The sequence below is a fragment of the Anoplopoma fimbria genome, chromosome 15 (genome assembly GCF_027596085.1).
Source record: "Anoplopoma fimbria isolate UVic2021 breed Golden Eagle Sablefish chromosome 15, Afim_UVic_2022, whole genome shotgun sequence".
NCBI classification, from domain to species: Eukaryota; Metazoa; Chordata; class Actinopteri; order Perciformes; family Anoplopomatidae; genus Anoplopoma; species Anoplopoma fimbria.
In genome coordinates this window covers 14,822,239-14,842,542 of record NC_072463.1, presented here as the reverse complement: position 1 = coordinate 14,842,542, position 20,304 = coordinate 14,822,239, and the positions used below count along the sequence as shown (strand labels likewise).

The window sequence follows — 20,304 nt, the reverse complement described above, 5'->3', positions numbered from 1 at the left end:
GTTCACAGATGTTCACCACTGACTACAACCCTGCTGCCCCTTTGCATTGATGCAAAGAGATGCAAATTGAATAATAAAAATACATTTCCCCCCCCCATGTCTCAAAAGCTGAATTAAAGAGCGCAGGACAATTAGTTCTTTGTTGTACATGATTTATTTACAAGTCCAGCGTTATGATCAAACATATGAGTTGTGTGTTCAGGTCTTTGTGGTGAGGCAGAGCCATCGTTGTGGTACTTCATAGGTGCTCCTGTCCTCTGTGTCGTCGTAGGGAATGTGCCACGAGTCCGCTGATGTCTGGACAATGGTGTCGTAGCTGGGAATACTCTAAACACACAAACAGTTCATTGGTATGCTTCAATATCAACTCTCTCTCTCCATTCATACTCCTCCTGCTCCTCCTCTTTTTCCCCCCTCACCTGGAAATGGACCTTCCTCCCTGCTGTGACGTACCCGTCCACTAGCAGCTGGTGGCCTCTCTGCCACTTGAAGAAGAGCCTTCGGGTGGCTCCGTCTGGCAGGCAGGCCTTGTGGTCCCTCATCAGGTCCCTACTCACAAACAGACAGTGGTTCCCGGACTGCAATGTGGCGTACAGCAAGAAGGGGTCATCCTCCGAGCTGAGAAGACACAGAGAACACAAGGTGTGAGGTTAACTCGTTACAAATAAAGATCACTCGCTGAATAATAATTTGCTGGTTTATTCTATTAAATCAGTCTCCAAGATGCTGCTCCTTAAACATTCGCAGTAGATTGCCCGTGTTGACCCTGCTGTGGTAAATATACTTTTTTTTTTTACCCAGAGCATATTCCATGCTATTCTTTTTTTGTTATCACGTGCTCACATGTTTTCAGTGAAGAAGCAATGAGCCTTCTGCTGGATCAGATTCATGTTGTGTCTCTCCCAGGACCTGGAGGACCGCAGCATGTGTTTCCTCCCCAACACCAGAACAGTCAGGCCCTGACTGTGCAGCTCTGACACCACCGCCAACAACTGAAACACACACGTACACACCTCAACACTTTATTTATGTTGACATAAAAAAAACAGATCGTGCATATTTAATGACACGCACATCTGTCTGGATGCCAGCTGGTGCATGCAGCAGCTCCTAAATGACTAGTACAGATACTAGATAGGGACACAGGTTTGTCTGTTTGTTCTTTGCTGTACCTGCAGCCACATAACGTCTGAGAAAGATGTGACATATATTAACGTAGGGACAAAAGTACAGATAGTTGACACATAACAAACATACAGATAGACAGACAGATGTGGGCAGGAAAGTGGGTTAAGTGTTGTTTAAATCAGGTATTGGCCAGTTATAAAAACACCTCCTACACACACACACACACACACACACACTGCAGGGTTAGTCATAGTGCAACCTTTAAAAAACTCCCCGGGTTGGACAGACACATATGTAGGAACAAACCACTCAAATCTAGACTGTAAAACTGTGTGTGCGTGCAGACAAGATTCTGATCTGTGAGTCTGGTAGACGCTGTACAATATTTCTCTATGCCTCTTATCTTCTTGTTGTATCACATTTCGCATGCATGTGCATCTCTGCGTTTTTCTCACCGTCTCTGACTGCTTGCTTTTCTCCTTGTTGATATTTGCCACATTCAGCCCATCTATGACCACATCAAAAGCTGGCTTCCTCTCCACAAACATCTTGAACTTCTCCAACTCCTGAACAGACACATTAATAGACAGAGAGAGTGATGTATTAAGGGAAATAATGGGTCAGTGGAAGAGTAGAGAAGACATGAATAAAAAAAACAGGCAAGTTATACCTGAATATTGAATAAAAACACTTGATTTTACACTCCATGACATTACTGCTTTTTCTTTCTATTTAACTACAAAGAATATGTAAATACAGTGATTGTGCATGAGTTGCAGTGTACTATAGGTTTTCACTATTTGTACTAACAAGAAGATAAGAGCACAGCGGCGTGCTCACGATGACAATATGATGATATTTAGCAGGTAATACCTTTACAAACTAAACTCTCCGCCAAACTAAACGTGCCAGCATGTGCTAATTAGCAGCAAACACAAAGTGCAGGTGTTTGGTCATAACCCAAAGTAATGGCCACATTTACATTTTGAATCAGTGGTGCCCACTTGAGTCAGGGGATCACCAAAGGTATTACAATTCATCTTCTATCGTCAACGAATGTCTGTCTGAATTCTTGATCCAATCCTCCCAGGTACATGTGGAGATATATTACTGAATGAGTAATTCATTTGTTGCTGGTGGCCAAGGGGAAAAGACAGGGGATAACTAAAGTCCTTCTCTTCGGTACCACAAATGAAGAAATGTCATAGCAGTCCCTCCAATAGTTAGTCTAAAACAATACATTTGTGTAAAGTGGCTCATTGTAAAGCTGACAGTTTGACTGACATTGTGCAGACAACATTCTGCAGAGCCCTCAAACAGCAGCATTAGTTGCTTGTTCCTTATTGCAGTCAGGGAGCGTATCTGAACCCCATCTGTTAGTTGACTGGTCTGATGGTTGGCTGGTTTTCTCACTGACTGATCACAGGCCTGCCAGTAGCAAATCTACATAGCCTTTCCTTCCTTGCACAGACATGCCCAGCTGGCAGCTCGACCGACAATAAAGTTCTCGGTTTTACGTTAAAGTTAAATAGCTTTTAAAATGTAGCCTTCACAATGGGGATCTGGGACTTTTCACACTATTTGACAAAACATACTTTCAATTAGACTCAGACTAATATGACAAAATGTGAAGTGGGCTACGGTCAGTGCACTCTCAATTGAATTGTATGTAAAACATTTGGTCAGACTTTATATACTTGCTCCTTAATGCCCTTGCTAGCTAATAGTCAAGTCACAATTTTATTATTTCCGTTTCTGTTGAATATGAAGACAAGTTTTCTGCAGTGCGGGGAATGAGGAAGGCTTCGTCTGTCTCACAGCTTTGTACCATAATAGGCAAGTAGTGCTGAAGCTTAGAATAGGCCTCCAGCACGGGAACATTGTTAGTAGTACTTTCACTTTTAGATACCAGCAGTATGGAAATAGGTTTGCAGTGAATTCCCCTGGACTTGAAACTTGACTGCATGCCCACCAACATGAACGCGACCATAAAAATGTTAAAAAAAAAAGGCTGTAATATTCCTCCTCTGTGATAAATCCTCTAGATAAATCCCCTGCCGAACCCTGTTGATGCTTCAGTTTTATTCAGATTCACTAAACCCACACAGATGTACTGTAATTAATTCTAAAATAACGTGCAGTTTCACATTGGAGGCTGGTTTTGCGTGAGAAGGGGGAGATGTGTGTGTTTTGGGTGGGGGGGCTAAATAAATTAAAGAAAGGGACAGATGGATGTTGGACAAGTGGAAGCGTGGCTATTAAGAGAGTGATTGGTTATGATGGCGAAAAGGTGCAGAAATGAAAGAAAAAAAGAAAAAGAAAGAAGGAAAAATTAAGAGCAGCAGAAGGAGGAAGAGAGAGACGGAGAGAAAGTCCAGTATAATTATCCAGGGACTTTCCAGGGTTGATATGTGAAACCAGTTCATTGTGCTGCTGCAGATGATATGACTGCTTAAAACACACACGCATACACACGCACAAACTAGCATAATGTGGCCCTCAAACACCATTATTACAAAAAGCACAGTGGTATTCTGTAGACAGTACCTATCCTACAGCATTACCAGTGACAAAATCTGAATGGAAAAAACAATAACTCATAGCTGACTGCAAGATACCAGCTAGAATTACATCTGCCAGTTTTTATAAAAGCACTTTAATAGGACCTTCTGAATGAGTTTCTCTCAGTTCTAACACTAAACAAATCAGTTCCACCTTACAACATGCCTTTATATACAATAATATATAAGATATATAATAATAATAATAATAATAATAATAATAATAATTGTGATAACATCTACTTATACTATGCATAAAATTCAAAATGCATAGTTGAGAATATCTATTTTAGTAAATGTATGCCACAAGTAATGTCCAAAATAACTGTGACTAAAACTATACATGTAAGTAACCACACTAACCTAATATGGTGATATGGTCGGCATCATGTTTCTTTACGGTTTAAGCTCATCCTTTTCTACACCCTACATGTTACAATGGCATAATGTGCTACTTCAACTGAGTATAAAGAGCTATACTGCAGCCTCTCTGCACATTGAGCCTACTGCATTGCATAACATTATATTAAAGATGTGCATATTTCGTAATATATTATCACATATCTGTGTTCTTTAAAGTATAATTGGACCAATTATCTTCATCAAATTGCATTCAACGGAAAAACCCCAAATGACTTTGGATAAATTATTTTTAGTAGCGGCAGCATAAATACCAGATAACAATATGGGGGCTAACCTTGAATGTAAGAATTTTATGGTTCTAGTTATTTATTTACTTTGGTATATTGAAGTAGAACATTTGCTTTGTGGAGAACTGATATTGGTTTAAATTAAAAAAGCAGAAGAGGACTGTACTGTGCATTTTATGTTAAAATGTTAAAAAATAGACCAAACTTCTGTTTTTGTTTTGATATCTCAGTCTTGTGCTGAACAGTGTGGACACAAAAACACTAAAGGCAAATGTAATGCAATGTAGCAGAACAGTTCATCCAAAAAAAAAAAAAAAGCATCCTTTGGGAATTGTGGATGTCTATTTTTGTTTCCAAAAATATTTGAAATCTCACTTAATATAATCAAGTGCAACGCATTGCCACTGGAAACTCCAGCTTCAAAAAAAATATATCTTTTGTTTAAACTGAGTGTCAGAGAGGAGTTAAACATAAAAGCTGCTCTGTTGGTTTGCATTAAATGGGGGTATTTTTTCGTTGCAGTGTCAAATGCACGACTTGATCTCAGCGTCTATCTGTTCTTGAAATGACATCACGCTTTCCTGCTGGCTGTGGCAACTTTGTAATCAGCACATGCACACAAACACAGCTCCCCTTCTGTCTCCGTCCCCCCCGGCATCTGCTGCTTCACTGTGGTCTGAAGCGCCCTGTTTGCCCTTAAAGAAATGAATCGCCTTAAATTAAGAATGAATAAAGTCGAGTTAAGCGGCCTGTCTGTCTGTCTGCCTGCCTTCCTTGTTCCGTCTGCTCAGCGGGAGGCAATTGTTATCCAGATTCACATGGTGCTCCACATGCTGGAAATCCCCTCAATTTAACTAACTGTTGCACCAACAAACTCCCCCTAACTACTGAAAAACACAAAGGGAAACATTCAAACTTTCTCTCTCTCCATAAATTAAATATGACATATTATTAACTATATATTACTAATGTTGGCAAGTTTCTTATTCGAACTATTTTAGGCGAATAACCTTTTTTAAAGTTTATTTTCATTGGCATTATAAAAAAAATACAGCCAGTACATTCCAATCCAATGAAAAGCTTGTGTTTCTCTCGACGCACACAGTGGATTTATCTATCCCAGATACCAGGTTTATCCCAATAAAAAAAGAAAAAACGGATTATAAAGGCCAGAAAACCTCAGACTTTGAGGATGGCAGAGACGTCTTGGTGGTATTGTCCTCTGTGTCAGGGACTAATTATTATATATCAAAGTCATGCAGTAACAGTCCAGAGGGAATTAGTCTTTGAACCAGATGGACAGACATCTGACACAACACCTGACTTCCTTTAAAACACCTCCTAAAAAGGAGATCTGAGCCAAAACTGTTTAGCTCTCATTCATCTGGATAGTGAAAATAGTTGAGTTAACTAAGCGGCTTCAACTAGCCTCCACAGCCTAATGCTGCATGTGTACCAATGACGCCATCTAGCAGAAGTTAGATAGAAGGAGATAGAAGGCTAATGTACCATGCTATTGACAGATAATCCCAAAACAGATATCAGTTGTTGTTTTTTAAATTTTGTATTTAGAATGAGCTATTTCCAATTAGCTCATCCTAAATAAAGAAGATAAAAAATACTATTTCAAACTGATAACAGCTTAAAAGTTCACAAACCACGATAATGTATTATTCAACGTGTCCTGTATAAAACTACATAGCATGCCGTCAAGTCCTAGTAGTGATGCATTAAAGCTATTTAAATTCTCTTTAAGAGAGCTATTCACTTATTAGGGACCTATGGAAACTCTGCTAGGCATGTGTGTGTGTGTGTGTGTGTGTGTGTGTGTGTGTGTGTGTGTGTGTGTGTGTGTGTGTGTACCTCTGGTGTAGTTTTTTTAAAAACATCTGGTCCCTGAATGATGTCAGTCATCACTCTGTCTTTCAGCTGTTGGTACTCCCCAGCAGTCAGCTGGATGGACTCTAACTCAGACCCACAACACCTACACACACCCCTAAACACACACACACACACACACACACACACACACACACACACACACACACACACACACACACACACACACACACACACACACACACACACACACACACACACACACACACATTCATTCATTCATTCATAAATGACATATACAGGGCACACTATTCTGCCCATGCACAAATATGGATGCAAATGCCTTCTATGGAAATTCATGTTGAGCTAGGAAGTGATGCAATTACTTTGGGTTGGCGCTGGTCCAACTTCCTGTCCATCTCTGCCCTGTGAGACTGAAGACAGAGAGGAAGAGACAGAGAAAAGAGAAATGAGAGCGAGGAGAGATGGGTTGTTGAGATGAATAAAAATAGATGCGATAGTGTTAAGTTCATACAGACAAGAGAAAATGATAAAATGCTGGTTTTATCTACCATTAGAAGTGAGGGAAAACAGGTCAAAACCACCTAAAATGTATTCTGAAGACATATCTCAATAAAACTCACCAGGGCAAAATGTTGTTGAGTTTATTGACCTCGTTATGGTCTTAAAAGAAGAACTTTTTAGGATTAATCAAATAATATCTGGTCATCAGTCAATCTGTTGTTTTTATATACATCATTTTGAAAGAGTTTGCCACAGAATTTAGGAGATCAAATAAAGAGCGTCCAGCCTCAGTTTCCCATCTAACCTCAAGAGTATTTCTCATTGTCTTGTACCTCTCAAACCAGGCCCTGATGCTGATGGCGATGTTGTGTTGGGGGTAGATCTGGTTGTTCCTCATGTAGAGAATAATCCCCAGCAGCCTCTCCTGGTGATCAGACAGAGACATGGCCTCTGCCTCCTTCTCTTTTTCCTCCTTAGTCTTCCTCACTTCCTTAAACAGAGCGCCCCAGGTCTCCTGGTGCGGGCTCAGTCCGTTTTCCATCAACTCATCATACAGAGCCCAGGCAGTGGCCGTGTCACCATTTACCATCGCTGCTGCGATGATATCACCATAGTTGCGTGGTGATGGGGTGAAGACCTGTAAGGACAACAGTAAAATCAGGTGATGATAGTAAGGGGATGTCATGTCCTCCAGCTCCAATATAAGTTTTTTTTAAAGTAAAAAAATCAAAACGCTGTTCACCTTTTTCACCTCACGCAGGATGCCGATAGCCTCCCTCCACCTCTCCGTCCGGCTGAAGGACTTGATAAAGAGGCTGGAGGCCCCCGTGTCCAGAGAAGGGAAACTTCCTTGCATAATGTCAAAGACATCGAACACCTCTGCATCATGGCCGCCGCTCACACACAGCGTCAGGTAACGTAGCAGCAGCTCGTAAGACAGCGTCCCCGTTTCCATGGCTACAAACGTCAGAAGGGACCTGTGGTAGAATTGTGCATACATTGATGTGCTTTGCTTGTATTTTCCTTTATTTGGTTATTTGAATGGAATTTAAAATGGTACTGCTCAATCTGTAAAACCAACAAATGGACCTAAAATAATTCAATAAAGTTCAAAATCACAGACACACAAACACACTCATCCTGTGCTCACTTGGCGATATCCAGGTCTGCCCCGGAGGTGAACAGCGCACACATCATCTGGATGTCAAAGCGTTCACGATTTCCCAGAGACTCCTTCAGCTCCCTCCAGTCAGCAACAGAGAGAGGCCGGTCGGGAGGCTTCACCATCGCTGTAAAACATTCATGATCAGGTGAAGGAAACTGAAACAAAGACTCTCAAAACACTTTAATAGATTAATTTAGTCTTTATAAGGCAGTAGAAAAACATTGTTAAACAAAAGTTATAGTCATGTGTCTATTGAGAAAGTATAAAAAGTAGAACTATGGAATTAATTGCGCACATTTATTTGAACTGCCTTATTCCTGCACACACAGTTTGTTTTCTGCAATGTTTTTGTATTTTGTGCCAAAAAGGTCAGACTGTGGGGAGAGACACAAAGCCTTTCTGAGTGTAAAAACAATGCCTTTTAATAAGGTAGATTGTTCCAATGTGTCCTACCTGCTCCTCTACTTGTCCTCCTGTCAGGGTCCCCTTCATGCTGATCCTCATCCTGAGCAAACCGAGATGTTTTCCGCTTCAGCATCTCTGTCGTCCTCTTTGCCGTCCCGGCAGCAAACACGGATTTAGGGTAAGAAGACCTCTGCCAAAGAGTGGAACTTTTCCCTTTTCCCTTACCAGCACCATCCCTCAATTCCTCTTCCCACAGTCTGCTGGTGCTATTTCTTCCTCCCCCCTGACCATCAGTCTGTCCACTGTTCCTTCTGTCTTTCTGTCTGCCTCCTGGGTCTGGGTCAGTGTGTCTGGTGCACAGAAAGCGTGCTGAGAGGGGCATCGGTGATGACTTGAGTGTGTAGAAGGCTGAGCTTCCCTGGTAAAAGAATGGCTTGAAGGGTTTCAGGCATATTCTGACTTTTAATATCAAGGTGGAGCCCATGTTAGAACTTAATGTAGATGATCTATTACTACACTGCACATTCACTTCAGTTATAAATCAGCATGTATTTACTATGCATGAATCAACAACATGAAAATGAGACTAGCCTGCTAGTAACCTTGCTGTTTCCAAATGCCAGTAGTCCCTTTAAAGATACAGATCTCTTTCTCATGGGAGCTAAACGTCGTTATGAATATTTAAATGCAACTCACACTTCCTGTAGAAATCAAAATCAAACCCACATTCCTTCTTTCTACATAACTTCATGAATAAACACCACTGAAGGAGCTGGAGGCATGACTAGAGTCGCGCAACATGACGTCATCAAGGCTCGACGTCTCCGTGTGAAGTCTGTAAAGAAAACCAGTGAAAGACCGGAAGACGCAAAGTGGGTCACTTCAAAATAAAAGTTTATATTTAAAGGAAAATTCAGGAAAACAAGTTTTAAATAGACTTGAGGCTTATTTTCATGATTGCATAGCTGACATCCTAATCTGTCATTTTATTTCAATTGATAGCATCTGTTATGACCTCGGTGCTGCCTCTGCTTTTGCTCTGCTGTTTGCGTACAGTGTGCTTTTATTTTGAAATAGAACATTTGAGTCGGAAGTCACGTTGACGTTCAGTCAGTAACTTGACGTCGTCTCTGGGTCGCTTCACTGCTTTTGTAAAGTCAGCTCTACACTGTTTTAAACTTCAGAGAGTCTAACATGACGGCTAAAGAACTACAGCCTCAGTGGGCGGACATCTTGAAAAGGAGGTTAACAAACACCATCAAAGGTAAACTCACCACACTAGGTCACGTGGGCTCCTCTGGATTGTTTGGATCAGTAAACTCTGACTGTGTCTGTGTCTGTGTTGATGTTCAGATGACAGGAGCGAGGAGGAGAAGAAAGCAGAAGAGACTGAGCTGTTCACAAAGTACTACACAGAGTGGAAGGGAGGTGGAGACAGAGAGCAGTCCTACCAGAGCATCCCACGGTTCTATTACAAGGTAGTAATGTGACCTCTGTGACATAATGAAAGGGTTACTAGTGTCACTCTGATTGTGTTATGGTACAATACAGATGAGCACACTACATCCCACTACTGCATCTACCAAATATATATTACATCCATTTAAAGAATAAGATTACATCTATGCCCACAAATATTAAAACCACAAGATTCATTTGAACAAGTTATTGTATTGCAGGGCACTCTGGATTGTAATAATGATATAGGAAAACAGAACTTGGGTAATGATGGTGATTATGATATACAGTAGCAGTCAAAAGTTTGGACACACCTTCTCATTCAACTACTTTGAAGAATGTAAAATATAAAACATATTCTGGTTTGTTGAGCATTTGTTTGTTTACCACATAATTCCATATGTGTTCCTTCATAGTTTGGATGTCTTCAATATTAATCTACAATGTAGAAAAAAATAAAAATAAAGAAAAACCATTGAATGAGAAGGTGTGTCCAAACTTTTGACTGGTACTGTATTAGCTGGGAAATTCATGAATATTACACTTAATTTCAGATTAATTAAATGCAGCATTTACACTGATCACGCACCACAGCAACTAATCAGATTAAGGACAATCAATATGCATGGTGAGGATTATTATCATTAATAGCCTGCAACAAACTGGTAAAAAACAGTAATGGCAAAGAATAAATCTATGAAACAGTGGGGGAAAATCGTATTTTGGTTGCCTGCCTAAACACATATACAGTACCAGTGAAAAGTTTGGACACACCTTCTCATTCAACTACTTTGAAGAATGTAAAATATAAAACATATTCTGGTTTGTTGAGCATTTGTTTGTTTACCACATAATTCCATATGTGTTCCTTCATAGTTTGGATGTCTTCAATATTAATCTACAATGTAGAAAAAAATAAAAAAATAAAGAAAAACCATTGAATGAGAAGGTGTGTCCAAACTTTTGACTGGTACTGTAGATAGATATTAGATATTCCTTTATTTATCCCCATGTTGCAGCAGCTCAAGGACAGAGAAACAGATTAGGTAATAAATAAAACATATTATACAATAAAATAAAGATAAAAATGTACAGTATATTTACATGTGTGCAATGTGTGCAGTGTGCAATATGCCACATGAGTCCAGTGCGGGAGAAAGTGGGGGGAGTAGACATTTACAGTGTTATTGTGAGGGGGGCTGGTCAGCATAATGACAGACTGTGGTCTCCGCTGTTATACAGTCTGAGGGCAGAAATGAGCGTCTGAAGCACTCCGTCCTGCTCTTTGGTGGAAGGAGCCGATGACTGAATGAGCTGCCCAGCTGCCACAGTTCCTCGATGATGATGATGGTGGTGGTGGTGATGATGATGATGATGATGTTGTTGTTGTTGTTGTTCTGCAGCTACCAGCGGAAGATGAAGTGTTACTTCAGAAACTGAGAGAGGAATCCAGAGCCGTCTTCCTCCAGAGGAAGAGCAGAGAACTGCTGGATAATGAGGAACTACAGGTAAAACACACACACACTCACACACACACACACACACACACACACACACACACACACACACACACACACACACACACACACACACACACACACACAGTTAAAAGTAGTCAGTCACAACACTGACTTACTTCTGCATGGATAACAACAGTGTAGGCCCTTCTGCTTTGTTGTCTTCTCATCTTCCTATTTGTCTTGTCTGTAGAATCTGTGGTTTCTGCTCGACAAGCACCAGGTGCCTCCAGTGAGTGGAGAGGAGGCCATGATCAGCTATGAGGCCTACCTGCAGGTGGGGGAGAAGGCCGGGCCCAAGTGCAAGTGAGTAACAGGAAGTAGAGGTTTACTGGCAACAGCGCAGTTTGGGTAAAACCCCATCCTGCCAATCCTGTTTTATGTGTTCTTGACTGCTCCAAGGGATTCATGCTAGATCAAAGGTTGATTAAGGAAACCCCCCCCCTGTCACCATGACTTTATATCCGTCTGGCATCAATGTGTCTTTGCTTGGGTGGGTGTATATTCAGCAAAAACAGCAGCAAAAATACATAATATTTGTGATCACCACAGCTGCAAGTTGCCTTTGTCCACAGTTAACGACCCAAGCTACATATGCGCCAACAAAAATTAACTTTTGAACCAGGAAGTGGACACAGTTGGTTAATATGTCAATGTGAAATCTGTGTGAAGCAGAGAACAATTGAATCTTGGAAATGTTTGGAAATTTTTAATCCAGCTAATATAGTTTTGTATTTATGGCAGGAAACATGTTTAAGCAGAAAATAAATGGGGGAAGACCTGGCTTTCAGATCGAACAGAGTAACGTTATTAAAAGTAACAATTCCTCGCCCCTTCTCTTTCTTTTCTTTAGAAAATTCTTCACAGCTAGGGTGTACTCCAAGCTGCTCCATAGTGACCCGTACGGCAGGATCTCCATCATGCAGTTCTTTAACTACGTCATGAGGAAAGGTGTGGACCATCATTTTCTTGTCTACTTTGTCCCTTTTTACATGTGTACCAGTGAGTAAAAATCTGCAAAGATAAATAAGTATAGTATGTCTTGAGAAGGTAGAACAACAAACAAAAAGGCTTCTCATTGTCAACTGATTTTTCCCGTGATATTTTAAGTAACTCCCAGGACCGTTTACTTACCTGGATTTATCTTCACTGGTGAACATCTTGTCACTGAATTTGCTCATTTCTATTCTCTCTTTAATCTAGTATGGCTGCATCAGACCCGGATAGGTCTGAGTCTGTATGACGTAGCAGGACAAGGCCACCTCAGAGAGTCGGTAAGCAACCCCATCACTAACCATACATAAACATTTTAAGAAGTAATCTTTAAAGTAATGAGCAACCAGTAGGATAATAATGGCTTCATTTAGTAGTGAAATGAAATGAGGCATTATTCTGTATAGGATCTGGAGAACTACATCCTGGAGCTGATCCCCACTCTGCCTCAGCTGGACGGACTGGAGAAGTCCTTCTACTCTTTCTACGTCTGCACCGCTGTTCGCAAGTTCTTCTTCTTCCTCGACCCGCTCCGAACAGGTGAGCCTGAACCCCACACAGGGGGAAAATGTATATCTAAAGTGAAATTTGACATTGAAATTTGCAGGTTATAGAGGCTGAGTTTACAAATTCCTTTGTGTGTCTCTCTCTTTTCTTCTTCAGGAAAGATTAAAATCCAGGATATATTAGCCTGCAGTTTTCTGGACGACTTATTGGAGGTAGAATTTTTTTTTATCACTGATAAGATGTTATAAATTGATATGGTTTCTACACTAGAAGCTGGCAGTTAAAGGATCAAAAACCTGTTTTTTACAGGGACAAATATAGGAATACACTGTAATTGTAATACTGTCAATACTGTGAAAGATGTGTCATTTTGTAGTTGTGTTATATGGATAAATTATGTTTTTTATTTCCTTCTACCCATACTTAGAAATGTTCTGACATTACAAGGCAGATTCATTGTTAAGCAAGTTCAGTGTAAAAGAACAGCTGATGTCATGTTTTGCTTCTTCTCTCTCACACTGTCTTTCCCTCTCCCTCTGGGCTCTTAGCTGAGAGACGAGGAGCTTTCTAAAGAGAGTCAGGAGTCAAACTGGTTCTCAGCCCCCTCAGCTCTCCGAGTCTACGGTGAGAAAACGTCTCGGCATGAATGTCAGGTTTCCAGTCTGGAATCTAGTGTTTGTGGTTTCTGCCACTTCTGGATTCATTATGTATGTGTCTCTCTACAGGCCAGTACCTCAACCTGGATAAAGACCACAACGGCATGTTGAGCAAAGAGGAGCTTTCCCGCTACGGCACAGCGACGCTCACCTCAGTCTTCCTGGACAGAGTGTTTCAGGAGTGTCTCACCTACGACGGAGAAATGGTACAATATAATACATTACCTGTAATACCTAGGAGAGATGTGGTAGCCATAAGAGTCCGATGCTCCCTGTAATTCATTCTCCTACTTTCTGCAATTGTTGCGTTGTCCATTGGACTTTTAATGATGGTGGATTTCCTTTAATCGCTCATCTGTCTGTATGTTAATGACTTCAAACAAACTTATCAGGTCAAACTTGATTTGCTAATTGAGTGTACACTGTGTCTCCTGTCCTCTCTGGGCAGCTGACACATTTGATGACTCTTTTTAATGTTAACAATGATATGGCATTAGTCTAGATCTCTCCTTTGTGCTTCATTTCAGATGAAAGTCTGGCAGACTTCAGAGTGCTGTGTCTAAGTAGGACTTTTACAATAAGAATTAATAATTGTGTTTCTCTTCTATCTCAGGACTACAAGACCTATCTAGACTTTGTATTGGCGTTGGAGAACAGGAAAGAGCCTGCAGCGTTGCAGTATATTTTTAAACTTCTGGACATGGACAATCAGGGATACCTCAACGTCTTCTCCCTCAACTATTTCTTCAGGGTAAATGATCATCCTAGCTTCCAGACTCTGAGGCCTCTTTTTAAGGCTTGGCCCTAACTTGTAGCTTGTGTAAGTGTATAATGATACTGTTGTGTGCTTTCAGGCCATTCAGGAGCAGATGAAACTCCACGGTCAGGAGCCTGTCACCTTCCAGGATGTCAAGGTATATTGTAAACACGCACACGCACACATTCTTCGTTGTGGATAAAAAAAGAAAGGAAGATGAACGTTTTGTTCACTGCCTCTTCCTCAGGATGAGATATTTGACATGGTGAAGCCTAAAGACCCCTACAAGATCACTCTCCAGGACTTGGTGAACAGTTGCCAGGGCGATACCGTCAGCAGCATCCTGATTGACCTCAACGGATTCTGGACCTACGAGAACAGAGAAGTGCTGGTTGCCAACGACAGCGACGGCAGCAACACAGGTGACCTCGACGACAGCTGAAGATGGTTTAGGTGCCAAAGTGTGGTAGAAGCACCCCTGTTATCAAAAGGTAACAGTTTCACTCCCGACCAGAAAGTGTCCCGTTTAAGAATCAGAACTGAACTCTTACTGCTGACTCGGGTCCCTCTGAGTAAGTTTTAGCTAAATGTCGATATTGTGAAAACCCTGAGGAGATGAAGGAGTGGGATGGAAGGAGGAAAGCCAGATATTCTGCTTCATTAATTTCCATATTTTCCTGTAAAGAAGACCATTGTTTTGTTATTTACCTCTTAAAAATAAATGTTTCCTTTTCTGACGATGCCTAAATGTTTTATTTTTCATTTACAACCACTGAAATCTAAGAGATGTGAGAAAATCAAAAAGCTGTTTTGAGATTTCATGGCGCAGAGCTGAGCAAAGAGAGGGAGATTCAAAAGTAATTTAAAACTGTAAATGAACATGAAATTAGATATGTATTAGATAAGATGGTTGGGGGTGCCAGAAAACACTTTGTGGTTTTAATGCCTAGTACATGATAAAGCTACCAGTAAGGAAACTTTCTAGGAGGTAAAACAGGTGTTTAATTCCTTTATAACACAAAAGGATAACTGAAAAAAAAGATATTTGTTGTATTATGTATAATAATAAAACAAAACTCCACTTTATGAATATTTAAATGTTTTATTAACACAGAGAATATATGTATATACACATTCATTAAAGGGGTTGTTAGAATAACCTTTGCATATATATCAGCCCTTTTTACACATAAGAGGGTGATTAATCACCCACAAAACGTTTATAACAAACTTAACAAGCCCATTTAACACGCTCCTCTTGAGCTAGAAGATTATTAAAAGAGGAATGCTAAACACTACTGCTCTGAGATCTGAGGGCTGTCACCACACAGCCGTGACGCTGGATATAAATAATCAATAAGAGGCTTATGATAGCTCAGTCTCAGCAGTACGCCTGCCGCGCAGCTAAACGCTGATATGAAAGGCTTCAAGAAGGACACTTTATAAATGAACCCTCAACATGTGTACACATGAAGGTTAGTAGCAATGAATTCAGTTAACCTTCCATGCCAGTTTTAAATCTCTTATTACATAAATCATCCTGCACAATAACATCCGAGTGGTGACGTGACACCTTAAGAAACGAAGAGGCAAACTTCATCTTAGAAAACACGACTAATGCACAGCAGGTTTTTCCAAGTCTTTCAAAAACTCATGGACCATTTTCAATCACTTTGATGAAATGCATACCGGGAGGGTCCCAAAAAACTGAAAATATTTAACAGACACCACATTGTAGCAGGCAGATCTTATGCTCTGGAGGGAACCAAGATATTACTATCACACCTGTGAATTAAGCTCTTGGATTAACAGGCCTCCTAGTTAATAACTCAGCATATTAAATTAATCCTCTTCAAAAGAGCAGGAATGCACAGTAGCCTTGAGGGGAGTACTCATGACTACCAAAAGGATGAAGCAGCAGGGTCACCGTACTGTATGTATGTCGTCATTCCCTGCTTATCTTTATAGCCTGGAAGTCAAAAGCCAGCCATCTCTCTTACCCTTTAACAATGCACATGCCAGGTATAGACAATGATGTCAGAGACGAGAAGCACAGAAAGAGACTGAGGTGACAAATGGCGAGGTAGTGCCGGAGTCTGGCCACGCCTTTACAAAACCTGCTGAACTTGCGAAATGTCTGACTTTGCTCATATACAATAGCAGGATCAACAGTTTGTATAACTGTAGGTGTAGCGTGTGTCTGATCATGTGACTGCTCACACCAGAGGTGGGGCTAATTCATTTTCTGTTAACTTCAGGGAGGCTTTCCATTCATTTATAATCAATGAACAACTGAGATCGGTGACTATTTCCCTCTAAAAGATTTAAATCCAACATGTTTCCCATTATCTCAACTGACGGTGACTCAGAGTGAGTTGAACCCTGTCCGGTCAGCAAATGGTTGTATGAAACATCACAGTCTTGCATACAGTTTTACACAATACACATTCACACATAAGGCTAGTGCAGTCACTTCCACAGCCCTTTTCATTTTTCCCTGCACTTTGTACTAAGATTTATTTTTATAAAATGAAAACATAGAAAAAATAACAGCCCTATTAATCTGTCCTGTTAAGTAAATTAAGGTTTTGCCAACGGATATAAATGTGTGAATGTTATAGGTTTGTCCCTTGAGTGTCAGTTTTCAGGAGGGGAGGGGAGAGGGGACTCTGTTGGTGTCTACAGTGTTGAGAGGAGGTTCAGGTTCAAGATCAAAGCTGATGTTTACAAAGGCGGCTCCGGATGCTTCTGGCTGCTCCACGGTAGCAGGATGAGAATCCTCCTGCTCGCCTCTTCGCTGCTCCGCGAACCGACGCTCAGCCGTCTCGGACAAACGGTTCTCCTCCTCTTCCTCATCCTCCTGCAGGAGGACCACACCAGCGTATGTTGCATTTAATAACAATATTGATTTTCATATGACAGTTAATGTTTGTTTCCTTGCTCCTGCCAGCTGTGTAAACAGCTTTTAAAACGGGTTGACTTTATTCACATTTACATAAAGAACTCAAGGATGTGGGTGCGTGTGTGTCCTACCTCTTTCTTTATACGGTAGTACTCATCAATAGCATATTGGTATTTAGGAGAGGTGATGCCAAACAGAGAGGCCAGTCTCTCTCCCATGTAGTCACACACTATGGGAAAAACACACACACACACACACACACACACACACACACACACACACACACACACACACACACACACACACACACACACACACACACACACACACACACACACAACAAAGATATCTTTAAGTGGATCTGAAACTGCAAAGTACAATTTAAGTGTGAAATTTGCTGTGAAACACATTCTGATATTGTACAACTGAGGTCCTTTACAGGAATGTAAAGCATCTCAGATGTACAGTTTGCTAATATTCCAGTATTTCCTCAGAGCATTTAAAGCATTTACTGACTTCCTCTGGCTGGATTCACACCTCTGAAACCTTGACGGGATTTCAGAACCTAGTAGGATGCGATTGGTTCTTGCTAGCATGAATGCCAAATGAGACAGGGAACTACTTTACCTGAGATAGTGGAGGTGCCCATTCTCCACATGTGGAACCAGAAATATGGACCCCAGGTCAGTTTGGACTAAAACACACACATGAGGAGAACATTACAATTAGAACACACATCTGCTGGTCAATCACAACAAGCACAAATCTGAACCTACCGCATCAACAGTGATGACGTCTCTCTTCACAGGCTCCTCCACCTCCTCTTCATCGGTGCTGTACTCCTCCATGGTCTCTCCACTGGCAAAGAAGATGGTCCTGCGGGGAACCTTCACCCTCCCCTGCTTCCCAGCAGAGTCTCCCATTTCCACCCTCTCAAACTCTCCTGTCTGATTCTGTCAAAACATGTATCCGATGCCATCACCATTAGTAATATACAGTACATTAATAATATACAGTATATGAGTAATATACATTAGTATTATACAGTATATTAGTATTACACAGTATATTAGTATTATACAGTATATTAGTAGTATTATACAGTATATTAGTATTATACAGTATATTAGTATTATACAGTATATTAGTATATATACAGTATATTAGTATTATACAGTATATTAGTAGTATTATACAGTATATTAGTATTATACAGTATATTAGTATTATACAGTATATTAGTAGTATTATACAGTATATTAGTATTATACAGTACATGAGCAATATACAGTACATTAGTATTATACAGTACATTAGTATTATACAGTATATTAGTAGTATTATACAGTATATTAGTATTATACAGTATATTAGTTCTTTGCCACACTTTGCTTAACATTAAGACACAACTCGTTGAAGGTAAACATCACTGATCCTCCCTCTCTCTCCCTCTCTCTCTCTCTCTCTCTCTCTCTCTCTCTCTCTCTCTGTGTTGACGGTTAGCTTCTCGGCTAAGGAAGTGCTGAGACATTCATCATAACACATGTTGGTCTTTTCCATCACAAACACAGACCAGTCAGAGTAGCTCCGCTCAGACTCACCTCACCAGTGTCCATAGTTTGGCCCAGTGACACGTTGGCATTAGTTAAGTACAGAGACACATCTCCCATCTCTCCTCACCACGCTCTGCTGCCTGCTGCTCTGAGGCTCCTCGTCCTGTCTGATCCTTCACAATAAAAGCTGTGTCTGACACGATGACGTCAGCCCTGTGTGGGTGGTAGCTGCTCTGAAGAATCTTTTCAAAAAAGAAATGTATTTTATTGGTATTATCCTCAATAAACCAAGAAACGAGAAATGAGCATTGGAACCACTGTTAATCAATATTTACACACAAAAAAATAATATAAGATAAGATAAAATAATCCTTTATTAGTCCCGCAGCGGGGAAATTTGCAGGATTACAGCAGCATAGGGTAAAGTGCACACAAGAGACATAGTAAAAGAAAGACGAGATAAAAATGAAATGAAATATAAAACAAGTATTATTAATAAGCAATAAAAAACAGTAAAAAAATCCACAATAACTGAAAAATATTATATGTACAGACAGAAAAAACGTGTCATGTGGTCTGCTGGGAGCAGAGTTGGTTGAATGAATAATATAATAAGTTAGAAATTAGGGGGAAGCAAGACAAATGTAGAACAATAGATTAACACTAATAAAGATTACTATCAAAATGATAAACTGTCAGAAGGTAACACTGTACTTGATCTTGATCTTGCACGTGTAATTAAGTATTGTCAGTTTACGTTTCTTTTACTCAAAATATTTTAGTTTTTATTCCACTACATTTATTTATAGCTATAGTCTCTAGTTAATCTGCCGATTAAGATTTTTAAAAGCTATAATGAGCATGTGGAATTGGATGCACTTTCATAAAGTAAATTAAACCAACCTACAGGATATCAAATATACATTTATAGGTATAATAATAACCGCAACCAGCTGTGACATGAAAATGCTGCTTACATCAATGATAAAAATGACCAATAAACTATTTAATTATGTAACACTGACAGACACCATTTTGCCTGCTTTGAGAGTATTTGTGATTTTATAATATTATATACATGTTTATGATGATACTTTTGTACTTTCCTTCATGTACAATTTTGGATGCAGGACTTTTACCTGTAATTGAGTATTTTCACAGGGTGGTATTGCTAATTGAACTCAAGTAAAGAATGTCAATACTTCTTTGAATGTTTAAATACATATTGTATACTGCAGTGTATTATTTGTGTCATTCACACCTGTGCTTTGCCTATGGTGACATGTCCAATTGTCTGTGAAAATGGCCTCCTGTGCCGACAGTGTCTTCTTATGGGAATGTTTTTTAGGCTGTTTATATTTTATACGTTTATTAATCAGGGATCAACAAGAATCTAGTAAAAGACTTAGAGTCAATTCAACAAATCCACTGATTGAGATGCTCTGGTGGCAAACATAACAATCAAGAGAGTAGTAACTATGGCAACTACACAATACAATATTGCAATACACTGTGCAATTATAGTTATAATAGTTTTTCTGTCTGTATATATAATATTTCAGTTATTGTGGATTCTTTACTGTTTTTTATTGCTTATTTATAATACTTGTTTTGATCTTGTTTTTTGACTACGTCTCTTGTTTGCACTATAACCTATGCTGCTGTAATCCTGTACATTTCCCCGCTGC

The 20,304-nt window shown here is 40.0% G+C and overlaps 3 protein-coding genes across 3 annotated transcripts; 1 reads left to right on the top strand and 2 right to left on the bottom strand.

The window, feature by feature from the left end:
* Nucleotides 1-146: 146 nt before the first annotated feature.
* On the bottom strand, nt 147-9,627 carry prorp (protein only RNase P catalytic subunit). Its single transcript, XM_054613426.1, has 11 exons — nt 9,548-9,627; nt 8,322-9,108; nt 7,854-7,992; nt 7,446-7,680; nt 7,036-7,340; nt 6,565-6,612; nt 6,203-6,335; nt 1,584-1,694; nt 844-992; nt 420-618; nt 147-327 (listed from the first exon to the last, which is right to left on the bottom strand). The coding sequence occupies exons 2-11, from the start codon at nt 8,755-8,757 to the stop codon at nt 199-201; spliced, it is 1,884 nt and encodes a 627-aa protein (XP_054469401.1). The 5' UTR covers nt 8,758-9,108; nt 9,548-9,627; the 3' UTR covers nt 147-198.
* On the top strand, nt 9,397-14,898 carry ppp2r3c (protein phosphatase 2, regulatory subunit B'', gamma). Its single transcript, XM_054613427.1, has 13 exons — nt 9,397-9,537; nt 9,627-9,751; nt 11,135-11,239; nt 11,442-11,554; nt 12,102-12,199; nt 12,452-12,522; nt 12,649-12,781; nt 12,905-12,960; nt 13,297-13,372; nt 13,474-13,610; nt 14,018-14,155; nt 14,259-14,318; nt 14,409-14,898. Exons 1-13 carry the CDS (start codon nt 9,468-9,470, stop codon nt 14,601-14,603), a joined length of 1,377 nt encoding a protein of 458 aa, XP_054469402.1. The 5' UTR covers nt 9,397-9,467; the 3' UTR covers nt 14,604-14,898.
* Nucleotides 14,899-15,258: 360 nt separating this feature from the next.
* On the bottom strand, nt 15,259-18,784 carry fam177a1 (family with sequence similarity 177 member A1). The gene is made up of 5 exons (XM_054614155.1): nt 18,665-18,784; nt 17,840-18,016; nt 17,691-17,757; nt 17,195-17,292; nt 15,259-17,021 (listed from the first exon to the last, which is right to left on the bottom strand). The coding sequence occupies exons 1-5, from the start codon at nt 18,731-18,733 to the stop codon at nt 16,806-16,808; spliced, it is 627 nt and encodes a 208-aa protein (XP_054470130.1). The 5' UTR covers nt 18,734-18,784; the 3' UTR covers nt 15,259-16,805.
* Nucleotides 18,785-20,304: the final 1,520 nt, after the last annotated feature.